Source organism: Oryctolagus cuniculus, chromosome 19 (assembly GCF_051225735.1).
Source record: "Oryctolagus cuniculus isolate XC-2025 breed Fujian yellow rabbit chromosome 19, ASM5122573v1, whole genome shotgun sequence".
NCBI lineage: Eukaryota > Metazoa > Chordata > Mammalia > Lagomorpha > Leporidae > Oryctolagus > Oryctolagus cuniculus.
Genome location: NC_142885.1, coordinates 6,618,725 through 6,641,449, shown reverse-complemented (window position 1 = coordinate 6,641,449; position 22,725 = coordinate 6,618,725). Strand labels below are relative to the sequence as shown.

Sequence of the window (22,725 nt, the reverse complement as noted above, 5' to 3'; positions counted from 1 at the left end):
CAGCAGACAGCTAGATCGGAAGTGGAGCTGCTGGCTCTCAACCTGACACCAGTACGGGATGGCAGCATCACAGGCGGGGGTTAAGCCTACTTAAGCTACAGTGTCATCTCTGTTATTTATTTTTAGTTATCCATTTCACACCTTTCTTCGGCTTAATTTGTACTTGCAGTTCATTCATTTGTTTAATGATAAATTTCCTTAAATACAATAATAGGGTTGGGCATTTGGCACAAGCATTAAGATGCTCTCTGGGGGGAAGGTGTCGTGGCACAGTGGGCAAAGCCAGCCCCTGTGGTGCTGGCATCCCATGCGGGCACTGGTTCCAGTCCCAGCTGCTCCACTTCCGATCCAACTCCCTGCTAATGCACCTGGAGAGGCAGTGGACGTGGGCCCTGCAACCACATGCGAGACCTGTGTGGAGTTCCTGGCTCCTGTTAAGCATGGCTCAGCTCCAGCCGTTGCGGCCGTTTGGAGAGTGAATCAGCAGATGGAAGATCTCTCTCTCTCTCTCTCTCTCCTCTCCCTCTTCTGTAACTCTGAATTTCAAATAAGTAAATAATTAAAAAAAATAAAGCCGCTGCCCGGGACCCCCACATTCCGTCGGCCTGGCTCTGCTTCTGTTTCCAGCTCCTGCTCACACACGCCCTGGGAGGCGGCAGGTGATGACTTGAGGTCATGGATCCCTGCACCCACGTGTGGGAGACCTGGACTGCGTTCTGGGCTTCTGGCTTCGGCGTGGCCCAGTCAGCCCTGGATGTTGTGGGCATTTGCGGAGTGAATCAGCAGATGGACTGGCTCCTCTCCCTCTCTCTCTCTTCCTGTCTTTCAAACGAATAAAAGCAAATAAAAATTTTAAAATAAATGAAATGCAGGAATACTGTGTTATTTCACTGAACTCCATGTTTATGGTTACTTTCTGACTGTGGAAAGCTACACTTGATTCCTTTTATAGTAACAAAGTAATATTTCCTTTGGAAGGAAATTATTACTTTTTAAAACATGAGTACATGTACTTCATTTTTTTTTTGAAGACTTATTTATTTTAAATTCAGAGTTACACACAGAGAGAAAGAGAGGTGGGGCGGGGGGGTTCCATTCGCTGGTTCATACCCTAATTGGCCACAACAGCTGGAGCTACGCCGATTCAAAGCCAGGAGCTTCTTCCAGGTCTCCCACGCAGGTGCAGGGGCTCAAGGACTTGGGCCATCTTCCACTGCTTTCCCAGGCCACAGCAGAGACCTAGATTGGAAGTGGAGCAGCCAGGATACAAACTGGCACCCATATGGGATACTGGCACTGCAGGCGGCGGCTTTACCCACTACACCACAGCACCGGGCCTGGAAATAAATTATTTTAATGAAAAAGAAATCAGTCTAAAGAAATACATATTACTAGATTAGGTGACCGTGCAAACACTGTGGTGGTCCTGCTCAAAGGCCTGGGGTGTGCAGCGGCCGGGCCTCTGACTCTCTGGCTGCTGTTCCGTGGCTCTCAGAGGGAGGCTGTGCCCTTGGCGGCAACACCTGGGGGAGACCTGCGCGTGCCGCTATCAGCTGGGGTCCTCCTGCTCCCTCTGCCCCTCGAGACCCCATCTCAGAGCCCTCTGTGAATCGCAGTGCACACACTCCTTTGTGCAGAGCGTTCCACTTTTCCACTGCTTCAGGGCTCGACTTAATTCCCCCTTTTGAGCTCCCGATACAGGGACCATGGCCATGCAGCGCCCTCCGTCCCCTGCTTTCTTCCCAGGTGTGTCTGAACTGCACAGCGGGCAGGGGAGGGAGGGCTTGGCTACTCAAGTCACCTGCCCACAGGGGCGCCCCCTGATGCTCCTGAGGTGGGCAGGCACACGGGTTAAAACTGGTCAAGTTTGGGAGCTCGAAGACCACGCCTTCACCACACCCCTGTGACATCATGCCCACCTGCCACACCTGGGCGCCCACCTGCCCACTAGACCATGTCACCACTCCCCTTTGAAAACACGTAACAGGCAAGAGCGCCCCAAAGTCGCTCTCTGCCTCTGCTTCGCTGCTCGTGATAAGCGGTGGATAGCTGCTCAAGGCGCCTGCTGCACGTGGCTTCTGGCCTGCTCTCTGCTTGGCACTCAGAATTCCTCTCTGAATATTAGGCAAGAACCCACATGGGCTTACTAATATGGGGAACTTACTAATAAGCACATGGGGATATCCCATGGCACCCCAAATTCCGATATCACACCCACTGTCCACATGCTCTCAGCCTGCAGGCCGCTGCGCACACCCTGGCCCCTGGGCCTTGGCTCCTGCATGTCCAGGGGCTTTCGTGGCACCACCAAAGCCCTTCCTGTTTGGACACAGCTCTTTATACCCCTCCCTCTCTGGCTGTCCCAGCCACTGGGACTCTGTCCTGCACACCCCCGCCATCGCTTCCTTTGCCAGCCCAGGGGATTCCTTTCGCTGATCCCCGTGATGGGCAACAATCCCAGTGGAAAAACCATGTGCTGTTTTACTCTCAGATGCCCACCTTCCGTGCTGAAGTCTCCCGGGGCGCGCGGGGGGGGGAGGGCAGTTTCCAGAACTGCAAAGGCCAGCAGTCTTCCCACCGACCTTGCCAGGGGGAAGGGGAAGCAGAAAGAGAAAGCCTTGAGGACCAACGGAACTGGGAAATTCGCGTCTCTGAGCCTTTTCCTACCTTAGCTAGAATCAGCCGGCCCGGGGCAGGGAGGCCTGAGACGCGAGAGGGAAGACGCAGGCAGCCTGCGCCGGGAGAGCGGCCCTCTGTCGCCCTCTCCAGGCCACATGCAGAGTTAGGGACAGTGTCTTCCAGGCTCACAGTCCAACATCTGGACAAATGACTACCACAGTCCCACACCATCCCCGCAAGAATGAGGGCAGGAGATAATGAACCATCCGCGTTTCACCACGGAGGAACCCCAGGCGTCTCGATCCCACCTCTCTTGGATTTGACACCAAGGAAACAAGATTCAGGGGTCCGGGAAGATCCCGGCCTTCGTGCCAAGGTCACCGAGCCCTTCCAATCCCGCGAGCTTCCACGTTACAGATGGTTTATGAGAACGGTCCCACGAGGTGGCTGTAACTGGGACGGATTTTTCCGCTTGTCCCGAGAGGACCACCGTGGGGAAGGAGCCAGCAGCCTGATGTCCGCGTTCCACGGTTCAGACTGTTCCGGTGTCACTTCCTGCTGAGTTCCCGTCTCAGTCTGTTCCTCCAACAGAACGCCTCAGACCGGGTGACTCCTGGAGGCTGGGAGGGCCGCAGCACACAGCGGCATCTGGCGAGGGCCTCCTGCTGCGGCAGAACGCGGCAGGAGGTGAAGGGAAGGGCAAGTCCTAGAGGAGGGGGCTTCAGAACAAGCCGTGTCCGGGAGAACATCCACTCCAGTTAGAGTGGTTTCGAGCGTTCTCCTAGCACTGCCACGCCGAGACCTTCAGGGGGCCACGTTTGACCGCAGCTGTCTCTTCGTCAAGCTCTCCCACCTGGCCACCCTGTCCACTCTAAGCCCCTCCATCCTGCGTGCCCTCTGAAGCCCACGGCCTCATCCTTACCCTCTTCTGTAAGCAGCCCTTCATCTTTTTCCTCCTTTTTTAAAATATTTACTTATTTATTTGAGAGGCAGAGTTACAGACAGAGGGAGAGACAGAGAGAGAGGTCTTCCATCCGCTGGTTCACTCCCCAGTTGTCTGCAACAGCCGGAGCTGGGCCCATGTGAAGCCAGGAGCCAGGAGCTTCTTCCGAGTCTCCCACGTGGGAGGAGCCCAAGCGCTAGTGTCTGTGTCTTCTGATAGAGCCAGCGGCTCCAACGATGAGGGCTCCACCCCATGATCACTGCCCACGGACCCCACCTCCAAACACTACAGCTGGACTAAGGGTCCAGCCTCTGAGTACTACCCCCAGAAGACTGCGCACTCACCTGCTCGAGGGCAGGGTGAAGATCGTAGGTAAACCGAAGGCTGCCAAAAGGCCCGTTGTGCTGTCCTGGACGTAGCACACTCCGGACCGCACACAGCATTCTGTCCTCTCCATTTCACTTGAAGCAAAAAGCAAACGACGATGGCTCCTCATGGCATCCGGGGAAGCACGTGCCGTCAGCCCGCTCTGCCCTTTCTCCCACAGCCTTCTGCTCACCTGCCATCACACTCTGCCCTCTCCGAAGGTTTTAGAACCTGTCTTGCGGCCGGCGCTGTGGCGCAGCAGGTTAATGCCCTAGTCTGAGGCACTGGCATCCCATATGGGTGCCGGTTAGAGACCCGGCTGTTTCACTTCCAGTGCAGCTCTCTGCTGTGGCCTGGGAAAGCAGTAGAAGATGGCCCAAGTCCTTGGGCCCCTGCACCCACGTGAGAGACCTGAAAGAAGCTCCTGGCTCCTGGCTTCGGATCGGCACAGCTCCAGCCATTGTGGCCAATTGGGGAGTGAACCATCGGATGGAAGACCTCTCTCTCTCTCTCTGTTTCTCCTCTCTCTGTGTAACTCTGACTTTCAAATAAATAAATAAATCTTTAAAAAAAAAAAAAAAAGAACCTGTCTTTCCCACTGCCCCCTTCCCCAGGCCACCACCTGTTGCTGACGTCTCCTGAAATGACCCATCCAGACTTAGTTTCCTGGACACTCCCCTTCGATGGTCTTGACCCTCCTCTAGCTGCAGCCCGGGCCGCATCAACACCAACGTGCCCACCCCTCCGTAATCTCGGTCCCAAGCTTCACTCTGCTCTCTCTCTCTCTCTCTCTCTGGCTCCACTCTCTGCATGTGAGCAGGTGCCTGGGGCAAGACCCACGCCTGCGGCCCGGCCTCCACTCAAGTTTATGATTTCAAACTCCAGGCCCGGCAAGCGGACAACACCCTGCCTCCCACCCTCCCCTCCCCTGCCTGACGTCACTCTCAGCTGGTGCCCCTCCTGCTTTCCCAAGACTCAACTCCTCCAAGTGGCACCCGGCACCACTGCTCACTCCTTTCCGCTCTGAACCACACTCTGCGGGGTCCCCCCCCCCGCCCCGCCCCGCCCCGCCCCGTTGGGTGGAGCGCTCAGTAGTCATCTCTTGTCACATGGCGTACGTATTACCCATTCGTCATTGAGCCACCATGTTTTCAATTTTTAACGACACAGTACCTATGTGACAGATATCTCAACGCATGTGTTCAGTGGGTGATGAGCAGACGAGGGTAGCTGGGTATCCATCACCACCAACATTCATTTCTTTGGGTTGGGGAAAGTTCAACATCTTCTCTACTATGTGTTTTGAAAAATACAATCGTCAACAACCATTGTTAGCCCATCCTGCCTCAGAACATTGGGAGTTATCTCTCCTCCGCCACAGTTCCCCTGTGTCCACACACTGTCCACGCCTGCCTCCCCCAGACTGTTCCCGGTTCCGCCGACCACCTACCACTCGCCCACGCTGCACTTCTATGAGCTCAGCGTTTCTGGGCTGCACAGACAAGAACAAGCAGTGTGCTGACTCCAAGTCGCACTTTCTCCTCAAGCTACAGCCTCCCGTGTCTAACTGCCTACTGGACATTTCTCCTGGAGGGCCTACGTGGCAATTTAGTGTGCCCACAACATGCTGACTTCTCCCGGCCCTGAGCACAACGTTCCTCCCCTTCCCCCATCTTCATGAATGGAACCATCCGCCCGGCTGGGCAGTCAAAAACCACGGGAGTGATCCTGGACTCCTCCTCCTCACCCTACACCCACTCCACCTGCAAGCCATCTTTTTATTCTATTTATTTAAAAAATATTTTTAGGGGCTGGTGCTGTAGCATAGCTTAGTGGGCAAAGCTGCCACCTGCAGTGCCCGCATCCCATATGGATGCCGGTTCGAGTCCCGGCTGCTCCACTTCCCATCCAGCTCCCTGCTATGGCCTGGGAAAGCAGGAGAAGACGGTGCAAGTCCTTGGGCCCCGCCTTCGTAAGGGATACCAGCGTGGCCACCACACAGCCTGCAGGTCTGTCCGTTTGCCACCGCCTCCTCCCCCTCCCCGACCGTACCAGTCTGCCAGCACGGTCTGCCATTTAGACTCCTGCAGTAGCCCCAGACCGGCCTTCCTGCTTCTCCCCGGCCCTCTCTACACTCTCCCAGCAGCCGGAGACACCACTCACGCCCCTGCTCCCCGCGGGGAACACCTGGATGCTGCAGCCCTGGGGGGGAGGAAGGACACATGCCTGTGCAGGGCCTCTGCCCCTACTTTTATTTACTTGAACGAAAGAGTTAGGCAGAGACAGAGAGAGAGGTCTTCCATCTGCTGGTTCATTCCCCAGATGGCCTCAACGGCCGGAGCTGAGCCGATCCGCAGCCGGGAGCCAGGAGCTTCCTCCGAGTCTCCCACATTAGCAGGGAGCTGGGTCGGCAGTGGAGCGGCCAGGCCTCAAACCAGCGCCCGTATGGGACGCCAGCGCCGCAGGCCGGGGCTTTAACCCTCCAGCCCCTCTCTCCTTGTTTTTTAAGTATTTTATCTGACAGGCAACGTTACAGTGAGGAGGGGAGACAGCCATTTCCCACCCGCGGGCCCACTCCCAAAATGGCGGCAGCGGAAGCCAAGAGCTCCATCCGGGTCTCCCACGTGGCCGGTAGGGGCACGAGCACTTCCGGGAAGCAGGAGAAAGGAATGCTGGGTCGGAAGTGGGGCCGCCCGGACTCGCGCGGGAAGCTGAGTGCGCCACAGCGGCCCCTCCCCGCTTCCAGATCATTCTATGGAGGTGTTCTTAGCCCGGGTGGTCCCCACGGCTCAAGCCCTCACCGCCTTCAAAGTTTTGGCTCAAACACCTGCTTTTCTGGGGGAAATGGCTTTCTCCAGCCACCCACACTACCCCTTCTCATTGCTTTATTTATTTATTATTGCTTTATGTATTCCCCCCACCCTCCTTGGGTTGAATTGCGGCCTCAACACACCCTGCCTGAGTCAGTCTTGTTAGTTAGTTCTTGGCCGCCCAACTAAAACGTCACAGTATTCCTCAAGTATGGCACCCGCCATTCCTACGAACAGCGCCCAGCACGCACGCAGCCGTCAGGGCACTTCGCGAGGAAGCGATGGGCGACTTACCAAAGGCGGGGGCTGCAAATAAGCGGGCACCTGGCCCTCCCACGGCCACCTGCCCTCCAATCCCTTCCTCTCCACCGAGAGGGGTCGAGCAGGGGGCCTCCCGTCCTTTCGTCCTCCCGCCTCGTGGGGGAGTCGAGGCCCCGCGGGCGGCCCGCCGCAGGGGGGCGCGGCTAGGCGGCCCTCTCTATGGTCTCTCCTCCCCAGCGCCCCGCGTGCCTCTATGGTTCTTCCTGTCAGCAGTCGGGAGGGGGCGCTGTGCGCAGGCGCGAGGTGACGCCGCGGCAGGGCCGGAAGGAGCGCGGCGGCGGCGGCGGTGGCGGACCTGTCGGCGGTAGAGCCAGCTGACTGAACGCCGCGGCGGGCAGGCGGGCGGCCGGGCGAGCTCGCGTCGCGAGCCGGCGAGGTGGGTGGCGAGGCCGGCTTGGCCGCGGGGCCTGAGGCGAGGCGGCCTGTCTGCCCGCCGCCCGGTGGGAGTCCCTGTGGGAGTGGGGGCGGGGGCCAGGGCCGCGAGGGGCTGGCTGTGAGGGCCGCCGGGCCGAGGGGGCGCGGGCCGGGGTCTGGGCCCGGCTCTGGACGCCGCCGAGCCGCTGGAGCCGGGGCTGGAGCGGGCGGAAGGGCTGCGGGCGTCCGGGCGCCCCGCTCCCGCCACTTCGGGAAGTTTGCGCGGGGCGGCCCGCGCGTCAGTTTCGGGGGTCCTCGCTCCGCCGGTCCCGGGCTGGAACCCGCGGGGTCCGTGCAGCCGCGCGCGCGGCCTCGGCCGGCCGGAGGAGGCGGACCGCGACTTTGAACCCTGCTCCCCGCAGCCCCCAGGTGCCGACCTTTCGCCGTCGGTCCCGGGCTCTCGGCGGAAGTTGGCGCCTGTCACCGAGCGGGGCCGGGGTCCCGGGGCGGCGCGGGGCGCGCGGGCGGCCCGGCCCCGAGACAGCTCTGGCCTCTGCTGTGGAGCCTGGCGGCCGCTTCGAGCCGGTGCCAGCTCCAGGCGTCGCGGTCGGCGACTTGGGGGCAGTCGTCCTTGGGGATTCGACCGTGCAGACAGAACATCGTCTCCGTGCCCTGGAAGGAGGCGGGAAGAGGACAGGGAAAAGCCCCCGGCCTCTTCCCGACTTGGGGAGGTCGCCTAAGCAGTGGCCTCCGTGGCTTTGCCTTGTGTCCGGTTAATTCACTGTGCCCTGTGGGTAGGGCATGGTGGTGAGTTGGAGGAGCAGGCTGGCGGGCTTAGGGCAGAGTTTGCACCCCTGCGTAACCCTCGCTAGACGCTGCACACAGGGACCCCTCTGAAGAGAGAGCTGTTGAGTGGCTCTGTGAGTTAACCCGCTGCAGGCGTCCTGTGCGGGCACCGGTTGGAGTCCCGGCTGCTCCACTTCCGAGCCAGCTCCCTGCTGTGGCCTGGGGAAGCAGCAGAGGGTGGCCCAGGTCGTCGGGCCCCTGCACCTGCGTGGGAGACCCGGAGGAGTCTGGCTCCTGCCTCCCTGCTCAAACCCTGGCTGTTGTGGCCATTTGGGGAGTCAACCAGCAGATAGAATCTCTTTGTCTCTTCCTCTGTCATTGTAACTCTAACTTTCAAATAAGTAAATCGTAAAAAAAAAAACCTTTGAAGGCCTTGTAGTAAAGTCTAATGATTTGGGTTCTGACTCGGAGACTGAAAGCATACAGATAGGATGGGCGGGAGAGGAGTGTTTGCTGACGGGAGGATGAGCTAGTATTGATTACGCTCACTAGTGGAGTCTTGGTTTACTTCAGGCTAGAGTTTTTTTTTTTTTGGACAGGCAGAGCTAGAGAGAGACAGAGAGAAAGGTCTTCCTTTGCCGTTGGTTCACCCTCCAATGGCCACTGCGGCCGGCGCACCGTGTTGATCCGATGGCAGGAGCCAGGTGCTTCTCCTGGTCTCCCATGGGGTGCAGGGCCCAAGCACTTGGGCCATCCTCCACAGCAGAGAGCTGGCCTGGAAGAGGAGCAGCTGGGACAGACTCTGGCCCCCTAACCGGGACTAGAACCCGGGGTGCCGGCGCTGCAGGTGGAGGATTAGCCTAGTGAGCCGTGGCGCCAGCTAGTTTTTTATTATTATTTGAAAGGTGTAATGACAGAGATCTTCCATCCATTGTTTTTGCCAACTGGCTGGGGCAGGCTGAAGCCAGGAGCCAGAAACTCCATCCTGGTCTCCTACGTGGGTGGCAGGTGCCCAAGTACTTGGGCCATCTGCTGCTGCTTTTCCAGGTGCCTTAGCAGGGTGCTGGATTGGAAGTGTCGTGGGACTTGAACAGGCGCCTGACGTAGGTTGGCAGTGTCACAGTTTAACCCACTGCAGCACACTGCTGGCCCCATTATCTTTATTTAATATATTTTTTTAAATACCTATTTGAAAGGCGTGCTTACAGAGAGGAGAGACAGATCTTCCACCTGCTGGTTTACTACCCAGGTGACAGCAACAGCCAGGATTGGGCCAGGCCAAAGCCAGGAGCTTCATCCGAGTCTCCTACATGGGAGGTGGTAGGGGCCCAAACACTTGGACCATCTTCCGCTGCTTTCACAGGCCGTTAGCGTGGAGCTGGATCATAAGTGGAGCAGCCTGGTCTTGAACCTACTATGCACAACACTGGCCTCATTGTCTATTTCTAAGGGGAAGAAACTAAGATGTTGAAAACAGCTTACTTGGTCACATTGAAGGTCAGGGTCGGGACTTGAATTCAGTGTTTCCGGAGTCTTTCACTAGTTGTCCATCTGTACCTGTGAATGCTGCCTATTCACAAAGTGTTGCCAAAGTGGCAGCGTTGTGCTTGGCACCGTGCTGTGTCCTGGGGCAAGAAACATGAATCAAACAGATGATCCCGCCTTCTTGGAAGGTTCAGCACGGAGAGCCGTGGTGAGCAGTGTCCTGAGTGACCGAGTGACATTTCTGCTGTGCTAAGTACTTTGGACAGCTGAGGGATGCTGTATGAGTTCACGGAGCGGGCGGCGGTGTGCGGAGGGGAATAGGAAAGGGTTTTCTCTGAGGAAGTGAAGGGCTGAAGGGTGAGTGGATTTAATCCGGTCCTCAAGAGGCAGTGTAGAAGAGGAGTACAGCCAGCGCGAGGAGCCCGGGATAGGAGGCGGCACAGTGTGGTTGAGGCAGAGCCATTGTCACTGCCGAGTGGTGGATGGAGGGCGAGGTGAAGGTGAGGCTGGTCAGCAAGGCTGTGTGATGCAGCGTTCTGTGTGCTGCTTCTGCTGGCCGTGGTTAGGATTTCGATTCTGCCATGATGAGCTTGATGGTTTAAAGGGGGGGAAACTTAATTCTGTGTCAAGGGATGGAGCCTATAAGGGCAGTATTTGGGATGGAAAGGACAGTGTGTCATGGTTCATGACAGAAGATTCAGTTGTGAACTCATTGCAAATACTTATTTTTGGGACTGACTGGCACTGTGGCAAAGAAGGTAAAACTGCAGCCCACAGTGCTGACATCCCGTATGGGCACTGGTTCCAGTCCCAGCAGCTCCACTTCAGATCTAGCCCTCTGCTAATGTGACTGGGAAAGCAGTAGATGGCCCGAGTCTTGGGCTCCTGTTCCCATGTGGGAGACCCAGAAGACCCAGCTTCAGCCGTTGTGGCCATCTGGGGAGTGAACCAGCAGATGGAAGACCTCTCTCTCTGCCTCTGCCTCTCTTTGAAATAAATAAATTAAATAAATTTTAAAAGAAATATTTATTATTGTCCACAGTGGATGAAGATGTGCTTATTTGTCCCAGTTCCCAGATCTTAATGTTTTCTGTAAAACCAGCCAACTCGCTGAATATTTTGATTTTAATTTTTGTTGAAAACCTTACCTCTTGTGGCTACAACTGATGACATGATTTTTTGAGCTCTTTCAAGCACTACTGAAATTCCAAACTTGTTGATAAAATTATGCCTGTATTTATGAATTTCATCCTTCCACCTTCATCATTTCATTTTGTCTACGTGTTACAGTGAACACACACTGCCTGTGTTCTCAGTTCACCATCTGTCTTGTTCTTCATTAGCATCTCCATCCTGTAGTCACCTAACCCTAACTTCCACGTCCACTCCCGTTCCTTTCTTCCCCTTGCGGTGATGGCCAGTTTCACACAGAAATCTCGTTGAGTCTAACTTGCAGACAGTCTCTTGTATGTCATTCCTCCGCCATCACACTGTTACCTCCCCTCCAGGCTTCACTGGCTCTGGTTTCCTGGCGCCAGTTGTCTTCTCATTTGCCTTACACATTGCGGTGAAGTTGATTTTCCAAAGCATTGCTTCCCATTGGCTCAGTTTCCTGTTGATGCATAACAGACCACCACAGAACATGTAAGAGTTTTCTTTGTTGATGGTTTCATCAGAAGATGAGGAGGGCTCGCCTGGGCTGTTTTCTGTAGTCTGCTGTCAGCACAGGTGGTGAGGACGAGGGATCCACTTCCGAGGTGGCCTTGTGAGACTGCTGGAAGGCTGGACTAGCTGCCTCGCTTTCCCCGACGCCCTGCGCTCGCCCTGCTCTCTTCCGCGCATTCACAGTGAGCTTCATTGTGTACATGTGCTCCTCCACTGATGGGACTCCGAAGTCTCCCAGGAAAGAGCTGTGTGGCATTTTCTTTATTAATTTGAAGTAGAGTTACAGAGACAGGGCGGAGAAAGGTCTTCCATTCGCTGGTTCACTCCCCAAATGGCCGCAATACCCAGAGCTGAGCCCATCCAAAGCCAGGAGCCAGGAGCTTCTTCTAGGTCTCCCACGCGGTGCAGGCGCCCAAACACTTGGGCCATCTTCCACTGCCTTCCCAGGCCATAGCAGAGAGCTGGATCAAAGTGGGATGCTGGTGCTTCAGGCAGGGGCTTAGCCTACTGTGCCATAGCACTGGACTGAAAGCTTTTCTTTTGATGGAATGACCATGTATAAATTGGTCTCTCTTATTTCATTTAATCTTCATCACAGCATTACAAGGTAACAAGGACCAGTGTTGTGGCATAGTGGGTTTAGCTGCCACCTGCAAAGCCAGCATCCTATATGGGTGCCGGTTCAAGTCCTGGCTGCTCCGTTTCTGATCTGCCTCCCTGCTAATGGCCTAGGAAAGCTCCTGGTTTTGTCCTGGCTCAGCCCCTGCTGTTGTTGCCATTTGGAGAATGACCTAGCAGCTGGAAGATCACTTCCTTATTTTCTCTCTTTCTGTAAACTTTGCCTTTCAAATAAATCTTAAAAAGTATTTTGAACACTAAATTCCAGTAGCTAAACTTAAATTCTTTTTCTTTTATCATAACTAGCTTCCTTCAATTTAATGCTGGAAATCAAAGGAAAATGTAATTAATTTTACGTCTAATTTAGTTAGGACGTCAGGCCTGTAGTTAAACAGATTACTAGTGACCCTTCAAGATTCCTTGGGATTGGCACATCAGTGCCCCAGTTTATGATGGAATTTTATTCTTCACCAGAAGTAGGGCTTACAGCAGGTCATTTAAACCCCTGACACTCAGCGCTACCTCTGGGCTTCAGATCATGATGCCTACATTTGAAGCCTAATGTACTGAACTAGTGAATGGGCTGGGCCAGGCCAAAGCCAGGAGCCAGGAGCTTCTTCGAGGTCTCCTACGTGGGTGCAGGAGCCCAAACACTTAGGCCATCTTCCACTGCTTTCCCGGGCCATTAGCAGGGAGCTGGATCAAAGGTGGAGCAGCTGGGTCTCCTGCTGGCGCCCATATGGGATGCCAGCATCGTAGACAGCAGCCTTACCCAGCACACCACAGTGTTGGCCTACTTCATCGCCCTCAGTGCTTCTCTTTTCTCCTTTTTCCAGACCCTTTGGAGCAGAAGGTCACCATGTTTAGATGTTAGCAGCCATATGTGTGCAAGTCTGTGTTTGAAAATGGCAGAGGGAAACAGCAATGAAGAGGTAATTCACCTGAACAACTTTCACTGCCACCGGGGACAAGGTGAGTTGTGCACTTGTCTCATTTTTTCTTTCCTGGTTGCCTTTTCTTTTAGTATAGCAGCCGTGTCATCTTGGACCCTGTTTTCATCATTTAAAATCCAGAGATATTTGAGTTTTAGATTTCAGCATAAAGGGACTTGCCAGAGAAGAATTACGTCAGTGGTGATACCTCTTGGCTTGAGTGGACTTTGAGAATCATCCATCGCAGGGAATGGATGTTCAGCCTAGTGGTTAAGATGCCCGTGTTCAGGCCAGGGCTGTGTGTGTAGCAGGTTAAGCTGTCATCTGCAGTGCTGGCATCCCATGTGGGGGCCAGTTCAAGTCCCGGCTGCTCCACTTCCAATCCAGCTCCCTGCTAATGTGCACTGGGAAAGCAGCAGATAATGGCCCAAGTGCTTGGGCCCTGCCACATGGGAGACCCGGAGGGAACTCCTGGCTCCTGACTTCAGCCTGGGCCAGCCCTGGTCATTGCGGCTATTTGGGGAATGAACCAGCAGATGGAAGATTCTCTCTCTGTTTCTTCTCTCTGTGTAACTCTGACTTCCAAATAAATAAATAAATCTCTTAAAAAAAAAAAAAAGCCCCTGTTCTACATTGGAGTGCTGGTAGTAGATTCCTGACTCCAGCTTCCTGCCCTGGAAATGCAGGCCCCAGGAGACAGCAGTGATGGCTCAAGAAACTGGGTTCCTGCCACCCACATAGAGAACTTAGATTGCATTCCTGGCTCCTGGTTTTGGCCCTAGCCCTGCCCTAGCTGCTGTGGGTAACTAGGGAGTAGCCCAGCAGGTGGAAGCCCTGTCTCAGTCTTTGTCTCTCAAAAAAATAAATAAATAAAAATAAGTTCATTTTAAAAGCTGTAAGCTGCCCGAACAGCTATGAACTTGCAGTCACGGGATCTGAGAGGTGGGGTTACTGGAGCGCCAGTTCTCTGGCTCAGAGCATGGTAACAGTAAAGGTGCACTCTGTGCTGCAGATGCTGCGGAGAATTCTCACCCTCCATGGCTCAGCCTCCCGGGAAATTTTATGGTACTTAAAATTCTGGGAATTTTACTGGTTTGTAAAGAGAAGAGTGCCTGGCACTGGTATTATGGTACAACAGGTTAAGCTGCCATCTGTGACTCTGGCATTCCATAGGAGTGATGGTTTGAATCCTGACTGTGCCACTTCTGAGCCAGCTCCATGCTAATATGCCTAGAAAAACAGCAGAAGATGGTCCAAGTACTTGGGTCCCTGCCACCCATGTGGGAGACCCAGATGGAGTTCTTGGCTCCTTCCTTCTACCTGGCCCAGCCCCAGCCTTTGCAGCCATTTGGGGAGTGAACCAGTGGATGGAAGACCTCCCCCTCTCTGTGTAACTCTGCCTTTCAAATAAATAAATGAATATATTTTTTAAAAAGTACCTGCATTTCTGTGATACTCTTAAGTGTATTTGAAATTTCCTGTGAAATATTCACATTTGCACTTGGACTAAAAGGAAAAATTCATGTTGATGAGTAGGAAAAGAATCCCTAATGTATTCATTTTTTGCAAATATGAATTCCAAGGAAGAGGTTGTGCAGGTTTTATTTTCTTCTGTTGATGGTATTTTGTGCTCACGAAGATGACTGTTTTCCAGGAGAGAATAAAGTATATGTACTTGGCTTTCAGAGCATTTAAAGTTGAGCAGATTTTGTTATGCAAAGAAATTGAGAAAAATAAAATTGCTCAAGCTGTGCAAATTCTGAGTATCAAACATTGATTTTTAGAATTTTATTAATAGTGTGTTCTAACTTGGGTAGTGATGGTAGCCATAATTTATTGTGATTTTGAAAAAGTTTTAAATTTCAGTTTTAACTTGTATTCCAAGTTTTCTGTATATAAAAGATAAGTATTGTGGTTGTTATCTTTTATTTGGGCCTTAAATACAAACTTTTTCAAAAACAATAAATAAATTAACTAGTTTGGAAGTCAGAGCAACAGAGAGATAAGGGAAAGGCAGAGAAAAAGAGCTATCTTCCATCCACTGGTTCACTCCCCAAGTGGCCGTAACAGCCTGAGCTGGGCGGCTCCAAAATCAGGAGCCAGGAGCTTCTTCCGGGTGTCCCACGTGGGTGCAGGGGCCCAAGCACCTGAGCCATCCTCCACTGCCCTCCCAGACACATGAGCAGGGAGCTGCATTGAAACTGAAGCAGCCGAGACTCAAACTGGTGCCGGAATGGGCTGCCTGCGTTGCAGGTGATGCTCTACAAAGTAAGCCACAACGCGAGCCCCAATAAATAACTCTTTAAAAAAATATGAAAACTCAGTGAACTCCCAGGAAGCTTAAACACAGGGCAGTCTGTGCCTAGACTGTCTGTTGCCTGTGTGAGTCGTGACTTGTCGCCCGGCTGCGTGGGAGAGGAGAAATCTGGAAATCTGCTCGCAGTGCAGACTCATCACTGCTCACCTGTGCCCTCAGGAGTATCGTACGCCACACGCGTCTTAGCTCTCCTGGGACGCTGCAGTGTGAATTAGGCCATTTCTGGTTGTCCCGTCTGCAGACTGTGTGTTGGAGCCTTTTCCATGCTGATACAGAGCTTGCTTCTTGTAAAGCTGCTGATTTGAAGAATTTTGTTGAAGTCTCTTTCCTGCTGTCAACTCCCATTTCTCCTCCTCGTTTGTACTTGAGGGTTATTCTTGAGTTCCTTTACTGTCGTCATCCTGGTGGGGCTTTGGAAGGTAATGATGATCTTTTGGATTCGTTCTACCAGAAGTTTCTTTTTATTATTTTTAAAACATTTATTTATTTGAAAGGCAGAGTTACACAGAGGCAGAGGCAGAGTGAGAGGTCCTCCATCCTCTGGTTCACTCCCCAGTTGGCTGCGACGGCTGGAGCTATGCTGATCCAAAGTCAGGCACCAGGAGCTTCTTCCAGGTCTCCCATGCGGGTGCAGGGGCCCAAGCACTTGGGCCATCCTCTGCTGGTTTCCCAGGCTGTAGCAGAGAGTGAGGTCAGAAATGGAGCAGCTGGGTGTGGCCTGGGAGGGCAGCAGAGGATGGCCTGAGTGCTTGAGTCCCCATACCCGCATGGGAAACCAGGAGGAGGCACCTGGCTCCTGGCTTCAGATTGGCACAGCGCCGACTGTGGTGGCCATTAGGGGAGTGAACCAACAGAAGGAAGACCTATCTCTCTGTCTCTCTCTCACTGGCTATAACTCTACCTGTTAAATAAAAAAAAAAAAATTTTAAAAAAGAAATGGAGCAGCTGGGACTTGAACCAGCACCCTTATGGGCTGCCAGCACTACAGGCAACGGCTTTACCAGCTAAGCCACAGCACCGATCCCTGGATATAATGGACATTCTAAGCCCTCATTTTAGGTGATAGCTTTATCTATATAGGCCTTTAAGTCCAGTTTTCTTTTTATTTTTTTTAACAGTAAATTTTTTAAAAAATTTTATTTATTTGCAAGTCAGAGTTACACAGAGAGAAGAGAGGCAGAGAGAGAGAGAGGTCTTCATCTGATGGTTCACTCCCCAATTGGCCACAACGGTCAGGGCTGCACCAATCTGAAGCCAAGAAGTTCTTCCAGGTCTCCCATGTGGGTGCAGGGGCCCAAGCATTTGGGCCACCATCTTCTGCTTTCCCATATCACAGCAGAGAGCGGGATTGGAAGTGGAGCAGCTGGATCTCGAACCGGTGCCCATATGGGATGCCAGTGCTTCAGGCCAGGGCATTAACCTGCTGCACCACAGCACCAGCCCCCCAGTTTTCAATTCTGTGAATATTCCAACAAAATACTTGTTTCAAAGTTACCATAGATAGAAGATATATTTATTGCTCAATTTGTCTTCATAGCTGCCCTACATAGAGGATGATGGAACATAATTTACAGTTAAAGGTAGCTGTGGTATAGTGGAAACACCACTGGATTTGAAAGGAGGCAACTCTGTAATATATCAAGTGCTATATAATAAAACAGCATTTTATGTGGGTTTTCACAATTATTTGCTAATCTTAATATTGAGGAAATGGATACTTTAAGTGACAACTCCAACAGCTAGTGTGTAGTAGAACTGTCAATCCAACCTTATATCCTACAGACATACGTTTTGTTTTAAACTGCTGGCCCTGGTATCACCATTGTTTTCTTGTAGGACTTAAATTAAGTCGTTGGTTTTTAATGGCTTTTCAAATTGTAGGGTGCCAAAAAAATACCTGAAACATTAACCTTGAGAAAGAAATTATAGCTTTAATGGAAGAATTTCAAAAATTACAGTGGTATTGCTTTTTTCTTCCCCCAACCTTGCCTTCCCTTAGAACATTGAGTATACTTTCTCTTCATTGCCCATTTTAACCTTTAACATTTCCGTGGAGGCACTTAGGAGAAAAGTGTATCTGTGTTGTTACCCAGGGATTCATATAAAATGTCATCTATCTGTAAGCAGATAGAAGGAAGTAGATACCTTGGACAGAATTATTGCATCTTTTTTTTTTTTTTTTAAGATTTATTTATTTTATTTGAAAGGCAGAGTTAGAAGTAGAGACAGAGATCTTCCATCCACTGGTTTACTCCCCCAAATGGCTGCAACAGCCAGAGCTGGGCCAGGTTGAAGCCAGGAGCTTCCTCCAGGTCTCTCATGTAGGTACAGGGGCCCAAACAATTGAGCCATTTTCCACTGTTTTCCCAGGTGCATTAGCAGGCCACTGTATCGGAAGTGGAGTAGTCTGGACTCAAACCAATGCCCACATGGGATGTCGGCATTGCAAATGGCAGCTTAACCTGCTGTGTCACAGTGCCAGCCCTGAGAATTATTGCATCTTGATGGTTTATTTATAATTATATTCAGGAAAATTAAGAAAAATACACTGCTTCCTGTCATATATACTAAATGGTTACTGAAGTATATTTGCTTAAATAATCCTTAAGGTTTATGTCTAAAATGAGCAAATTTTAATGTTTTAAATATTGAATGAAAGGGTTACTGTTTTTAAATGGATTTTTTGTTCATACCTAGCAGTTTAAATAATTGAACCATTGTTCCTAGGAAGAATATTTTGGGAGGCCATGATTTCACTTTAAAGAAAGAGGCATCAGGATTTTATCAGGGGCTGGCATTGTAGCACCGTGGGTTGAGCACAGGCTGCAACACCAGCGTCCCACATGGCCGCAGATTCAGCTCCTGGCTATTGCACTTCCGTTCCAGTTCCCTGCTCCTGCCCTGGGAAAAGCAGTGGAATATGGCCCATGGACCCCTGCACCCACTTAGGGGACCTGAATGGTGATCCTGGCTCCTGGCTTTGGCTTGGATTAGCCCAGGCTGTTGTAACCATCTGAGGAATGAATCAGCAGATAGAAGGTATCTTTCTGTCTCCCCCTCCCTCTCACTGTAGCTTTGACTTTCAAATAAATAAATAAATCTTTTTATTTTAAATATTTATCTGTTTGTTTAAAAGGCAGAGTTGGGGGTAGCCAGGGAGAGAGTTTTTCCATCTGCTGGTTCACTCAGCAAATGGCTGCACCAGCTGGAGCTGGGCTGATCCAAAGCCAGGAGCCAGGAGCTTCTTCCGGGTCTCCCACACAGATGCAGGGGCCCAAGGAGTTGGGTCATCTTGCACTGCTTTCCTAGGCCGTAACAGAGAGCTAGATCAGAAGTGAAGCAGCCAGGACTCTAACCGGTGCCGGTTTGGGATGCCTGCATTGCAGGTGGTAGCTTTACTCATTAAGGCACAGCGTCAGCTCCATAAATAAATCTTTTAGAAAACATTTTATCGATAATTTCTCCAACCTAATATAGGAAAAAGTTGATAGAAACTGCAATTGTGGTGCAGTGGACTAACCTTGGAACTCCAGCATCTCCTGTGAGTACCAGTTCAAGTCTTGCCTGCTCTGCTTCCAGTTCAGCTCCCTGCTGGTGTCGCCTGGGAAAGCAGAGGAGAATGGCCCAAGAGCTTGATCTGTGCCTCCCCAGTGGGAGACCTGGATAGAGATCCAGGCTCCTGGTTTCAGCCTAAACAAGCCCCAGATGTTACAACCATTTGGAAAGTGAATCAGTGGACTGAAGATTTCTATCTCTCCCAGTCACTCTGCCTCTCCAATAAATAAATCCTAGAAAAAGTTGATGGCTGATGGTTGTGGCATAGTGGGCTAAGCCTGCGGCACCAGCATCCTGTGTAGGCATCTTTTTGAGTCCTGGCTGCTCCTGTTCCTATCCAGCGTGCTTTTTTTTTTTTTTTTTTTTTTTTGACAGGCAGAGTGGACAGTGAGAGAGAGAGACAGAGAGAAAGGTCTTCCTTTGCCGTTGGTTCACCCTCCAATGGCCGCCGCTGGCCCGATGACAGGAGCCAGGTGCTTCTCCTGGTCTCCCACACGGGTGCAGGGCCCATGCACTTGGGCCATCCTCCACTGCACTCCCTGGCCACAGCAGAGAGCTGGCCTGGAAGAGGGGCAACCGGGACAGAATCTGGCGCCCCGACCGGGACTAGAACCCGGTGTGCCGGCGCCACAAGGTGGAGGATTAGCCTAGTGAGCCGCAGCGCTGGCCAGCTTGCTTCTATAGCCCGGGAAAGCAGTAGAAGATGGCCCCAGTGCTTGGGTGCCTGCACCCACATGGGAGACCCAAAAGAAACTCCTGGCTTTGAATTGGCCCAGTTCCGGTCATTGCGGCCATTTGAGGAGTGAACCAGTGGATGGAAGACCTTTCTGTCTCTCCCTCTTTCTCTCAGTAACTCTACTTCTCAAACAACAGCAGCACCAAAAAGTTGATAATCTGAGCCTAGTATTATTGTCAGATTTTTTGGTAGCAATTTCTAAAATGTGTTACTGAAAAGAATCAGCATAGAAACATGACTCCTGTATGTATTTACTTGCTCACTCACTTAGAAGGCAGAGTAACAAAGAGGGAGAGACAGATCTTCCAGCTGCTAGTTAACTTCCCAGATGCCTGGAATGACAGAAGACAGAAACCTGGAACTCCATCCAGGTCTCTCAGATTGGGGGCAGATTGGCAGCATCTTCTGCTGCTTTCCCCCAGCACATTAGCAAGAATCAGAAGTGGAGCAGCTGGGACTTGAACTGGCATCCAAATGAAATGCTGGTATTACAGGTAGGGGCTTAACGCCCGTGCCACAGTGGTGGCCCCTGGAAACATGGCGTGAAATGCTGAGTTGCAGCTGCTGCTTGAGGGAGGTTAGTTAACCCACTAGCAGCTTTCGGCTTCTCCCTCTTCAGACCAGAGTTAAAGGACCGAATGTATGGTGCTCGTCTCCCAGTAACCGTTTGCTCTGCCTTCCCGTAGACTGGATCAGTCTCAGAGATGGGCCCATCACCATCTCTGACTCCTCTGATGAGGAAGGGATTCCAATGCTGGTCACCCCGGCACCTCCGCATCATGAAGAAGAGGACTTGGATGATGATGTCATTCTGACAGAGGTCAGTTTTTCTCAGATGTCCCATGATGCAACATACTGGAAGTTAGTGATCTGATGGTTCCACTGTGGGCCTTGCCGAGCAGCTGAGAGCACCGCTTGTACATTTTCTGCGTTTCTGAGAACAGCCGCTCTCACCCTAGCTCACGCTCCCGTAGCTTTAGAGGTCGTGTGTGTCTGTCTGTGGCTGGAGGTCTGCGCCACCCCTGCTGCACTTCTGTAATCACTATAGCACTGTCGTGTGTCTTTCTACCAGAGAGGGCTCATCACCCGAATGAATGATCCCGTATGTTCAGCACCATCCTCAGTTTTCTCGTGCTGCTATTTTCACATGAATTTTACAATCAGCTTTTCTACTTGAAAATTATAGATGGGGCTGGCGCTGTGGCGCAGCGGGTTAACGCCCTGGTCTGAAGCGCCAGCATCCCATATGGGCACCAGTTCGAGACCCAGCTGCTCCACTTCCAATCCAGCTCTCTGCTATGGCCTGGGAAAGCAGTAGAGGATGGCCCAGGTCCTTGGGCCCCTGCATCTCCGTAGGAGACCCCGAGGAGGCTCCTGGCTCCTGGCTCCTAGCTTTGGATGGGCGTAGCTCTGGCCATTGTGGCCAATTGGGGAGTGAGCCATCGGATGGAAGATCTCTCTCTCTCTCTGTCTCTGTCTCTGTCTCTCCTCTCTCTGTGTAACTCTGACATGCAAATAAATTAATCTTTTTAAAAAATTATAGGTAGATAAATACATAATAGATTTGTGTAAATCTCAGCAAATCTTCAAATCTTGTTACACGTAGAACAGTTTATAATACTCCCAAGTGTCTTGCCTTTTTTTTTTTTTTTTTTTTTTTTTTTTTTTAATTTTTGACAGGCAGAGTGGACAGTGAGAGAGAGAGACAGAGAGAAAGGTCTTCCTTTGCCGTTGGTTCACCCTCCAATGGCCGCCGCGGCCGGCGCGCTGCGGCCGGCGCACCGCGCTGATCCGATGGCAGGAGCCAGGAGCCAGGTGCTTTTCCTGGTCTCCCATGGGGTGCAGGGCCCAAGCACCTGGGCCATCCTCCACTGCACTCCCGGGCCACAGCAGAGGGCTGGCTTGGAAGAGGGACAACCGGGACAGAATCCGGCGCCCCGACCGGGACTAGAACCCGGTGTGCCGGCGCCGCAAGGCGGAGGATTAGCCTAGTGAGCCGCGGCGCCGGCCCTGCCTTTTTTTTTTTTTTTAATTTAGTTATTCATTTGAAAGGCAGTGGGCAGAGATCTCCCATCCACTGGTTCATTCTCTAACATGGTTATAGCTGCCAGGGCTGGGCCAGGCCATAGCCAGGAGCCAGCAGCAGCTCCATCCAGGTCTCCCAGGTGGATGGCGAGGGGACATGCATGTAGACCATCATCTGCGCTGCTTTATCAGGCCCATTAGCAGGAAGCTGTGTGGGAAGTGGAGCAGCTGGGACTCCAGCCAGCACTCCAGTATGCGATGCCAGCATCACAGGTGGCAGTTCAACCTGTTATGCCACAACATCAGCCCCTTTTATATTCTTCAACCAGGGCATTTTGAATTTTTCCTAAAATAATCTAAATTTTTTGTTACTCATCCTTTTTTAAAAATATTTATTACATTTTTATTTGAAAGTCAGAGCTACACAGAGAAAGAGAGGCAGAGAGAGAGAGAGAGAGAGAGGGTCTTCCATCCACTGGTTCATTCCCCAATTGGCCATGGGCCGATCTGAAGCCAGGAGCTTCCTCCCAGTCTTCCCGCATGGGTGCAGGGGCCCAGGGGTCTAGGCCATCTTCTGCTGCTTTCCCAGGCCGTAGCAGAGAGCTGGATTGGAAGTGAAGCAGTCAGGACTGGAACTGGGGCTTATATGGGATGCTGGCACTGCAGGCGGCAGCTTTATCTGCTACGCCACAGTACCAGCCCCTTGTTACTCATTCTTGCTTATTTTATCTTTTCCTTTTGTGAGTGCTGTCTTTTCTTTCATTTTAATGGCTTTTTTAAAATTTAAGAGTTATTTTTTACATTTTCTTACAATTACCTTTTGTTGTCTAGTCATTTTTTTCAGTTGTCTTTCTTAATTTCTTGAGAGTTTTTGCATTTGACCTATCTGCAATTAATAAAGAATTTTTTCCAGCTTTTTACTGTGTTTTGCCTAATGATACTGTAATACTTCAAAAAAGCTTAATAGTGGTGATAACAATAACAATTATGACATAACTGGGAGTATTCTTAATATTTCTTTTATAAGCTCTTCTGTAAAATATTAAATTAAGGAAGTAGCCATTCTATTTTATTTCAAGTTTTTCTTCCATATATATGTGGAATTCTGTCGTGTCAGCTTCAGCATCTACAGATTACCTTGTGATTTTTCTTTGGTCTGTTGATTTGGGGAATTGTTCTGTCTCTGGTCATGG

The 22,725-nt window shown here is 51.7% G+C and overlaps 1 protein-coding gene and 1 long non-coding RNA gene across 6 annotated transcripts in view; one reads left to right on the top strand and one right to left on the bottom strand.

Annotated features, from left to right (window-relative positions):
* Positions 1-3,336, bottom strand: part of LOC138846974 (uncharacterized) — a 67,350-nt gene extending 64,014 nt beyond the window's left edge. For 2 of the 3 annotated variants that reach the window (XR_016225774.1, XR_016225775.1), the window contains exon 1: positions 2,668-3,334. This is a non-coding gene — a long non-coding RNA (uncharacterized LOC138846974). Of the gene's footprint in view, positions 1-2,667 lie in introns of all 3 variants that reach the window. The other variant, XR_016225770.1, reaches the window with a different exon arrangement.
* Positions 3,337-7,315: 3,979 nt separating this feature from the next.
* Positions 7,316-22,725, top strand: part of RNF216 (ring finger protein 216) — a 138,448-nt gene continuing 123,038 nt past the window's right edge. Inside the window, exons 1-3 of one of the 3 annotated variants that reach the window (XM_051839048.3) lie at positions 7,316-7,435; positions 12,804-12,939; positions 20,194-20,327. In XM_051839048.3, the coding sequence (XP_051695008.2) occupies positions 12,849-12,939; positions 20,194-20,327 (225 nt within the window). In that variant the 5' untranslated portion in view covers positions 7,316-7,435; positions 12,804-12,848. The remainder of the gene's footprint in view (positions 7,436-12,803; positions 12,940-20,193; positions 20,328-22,725) is intronic. The other 2 variants (XM_089320895.1, XM_070064338.2) reach the window with 2 other exon arrangements.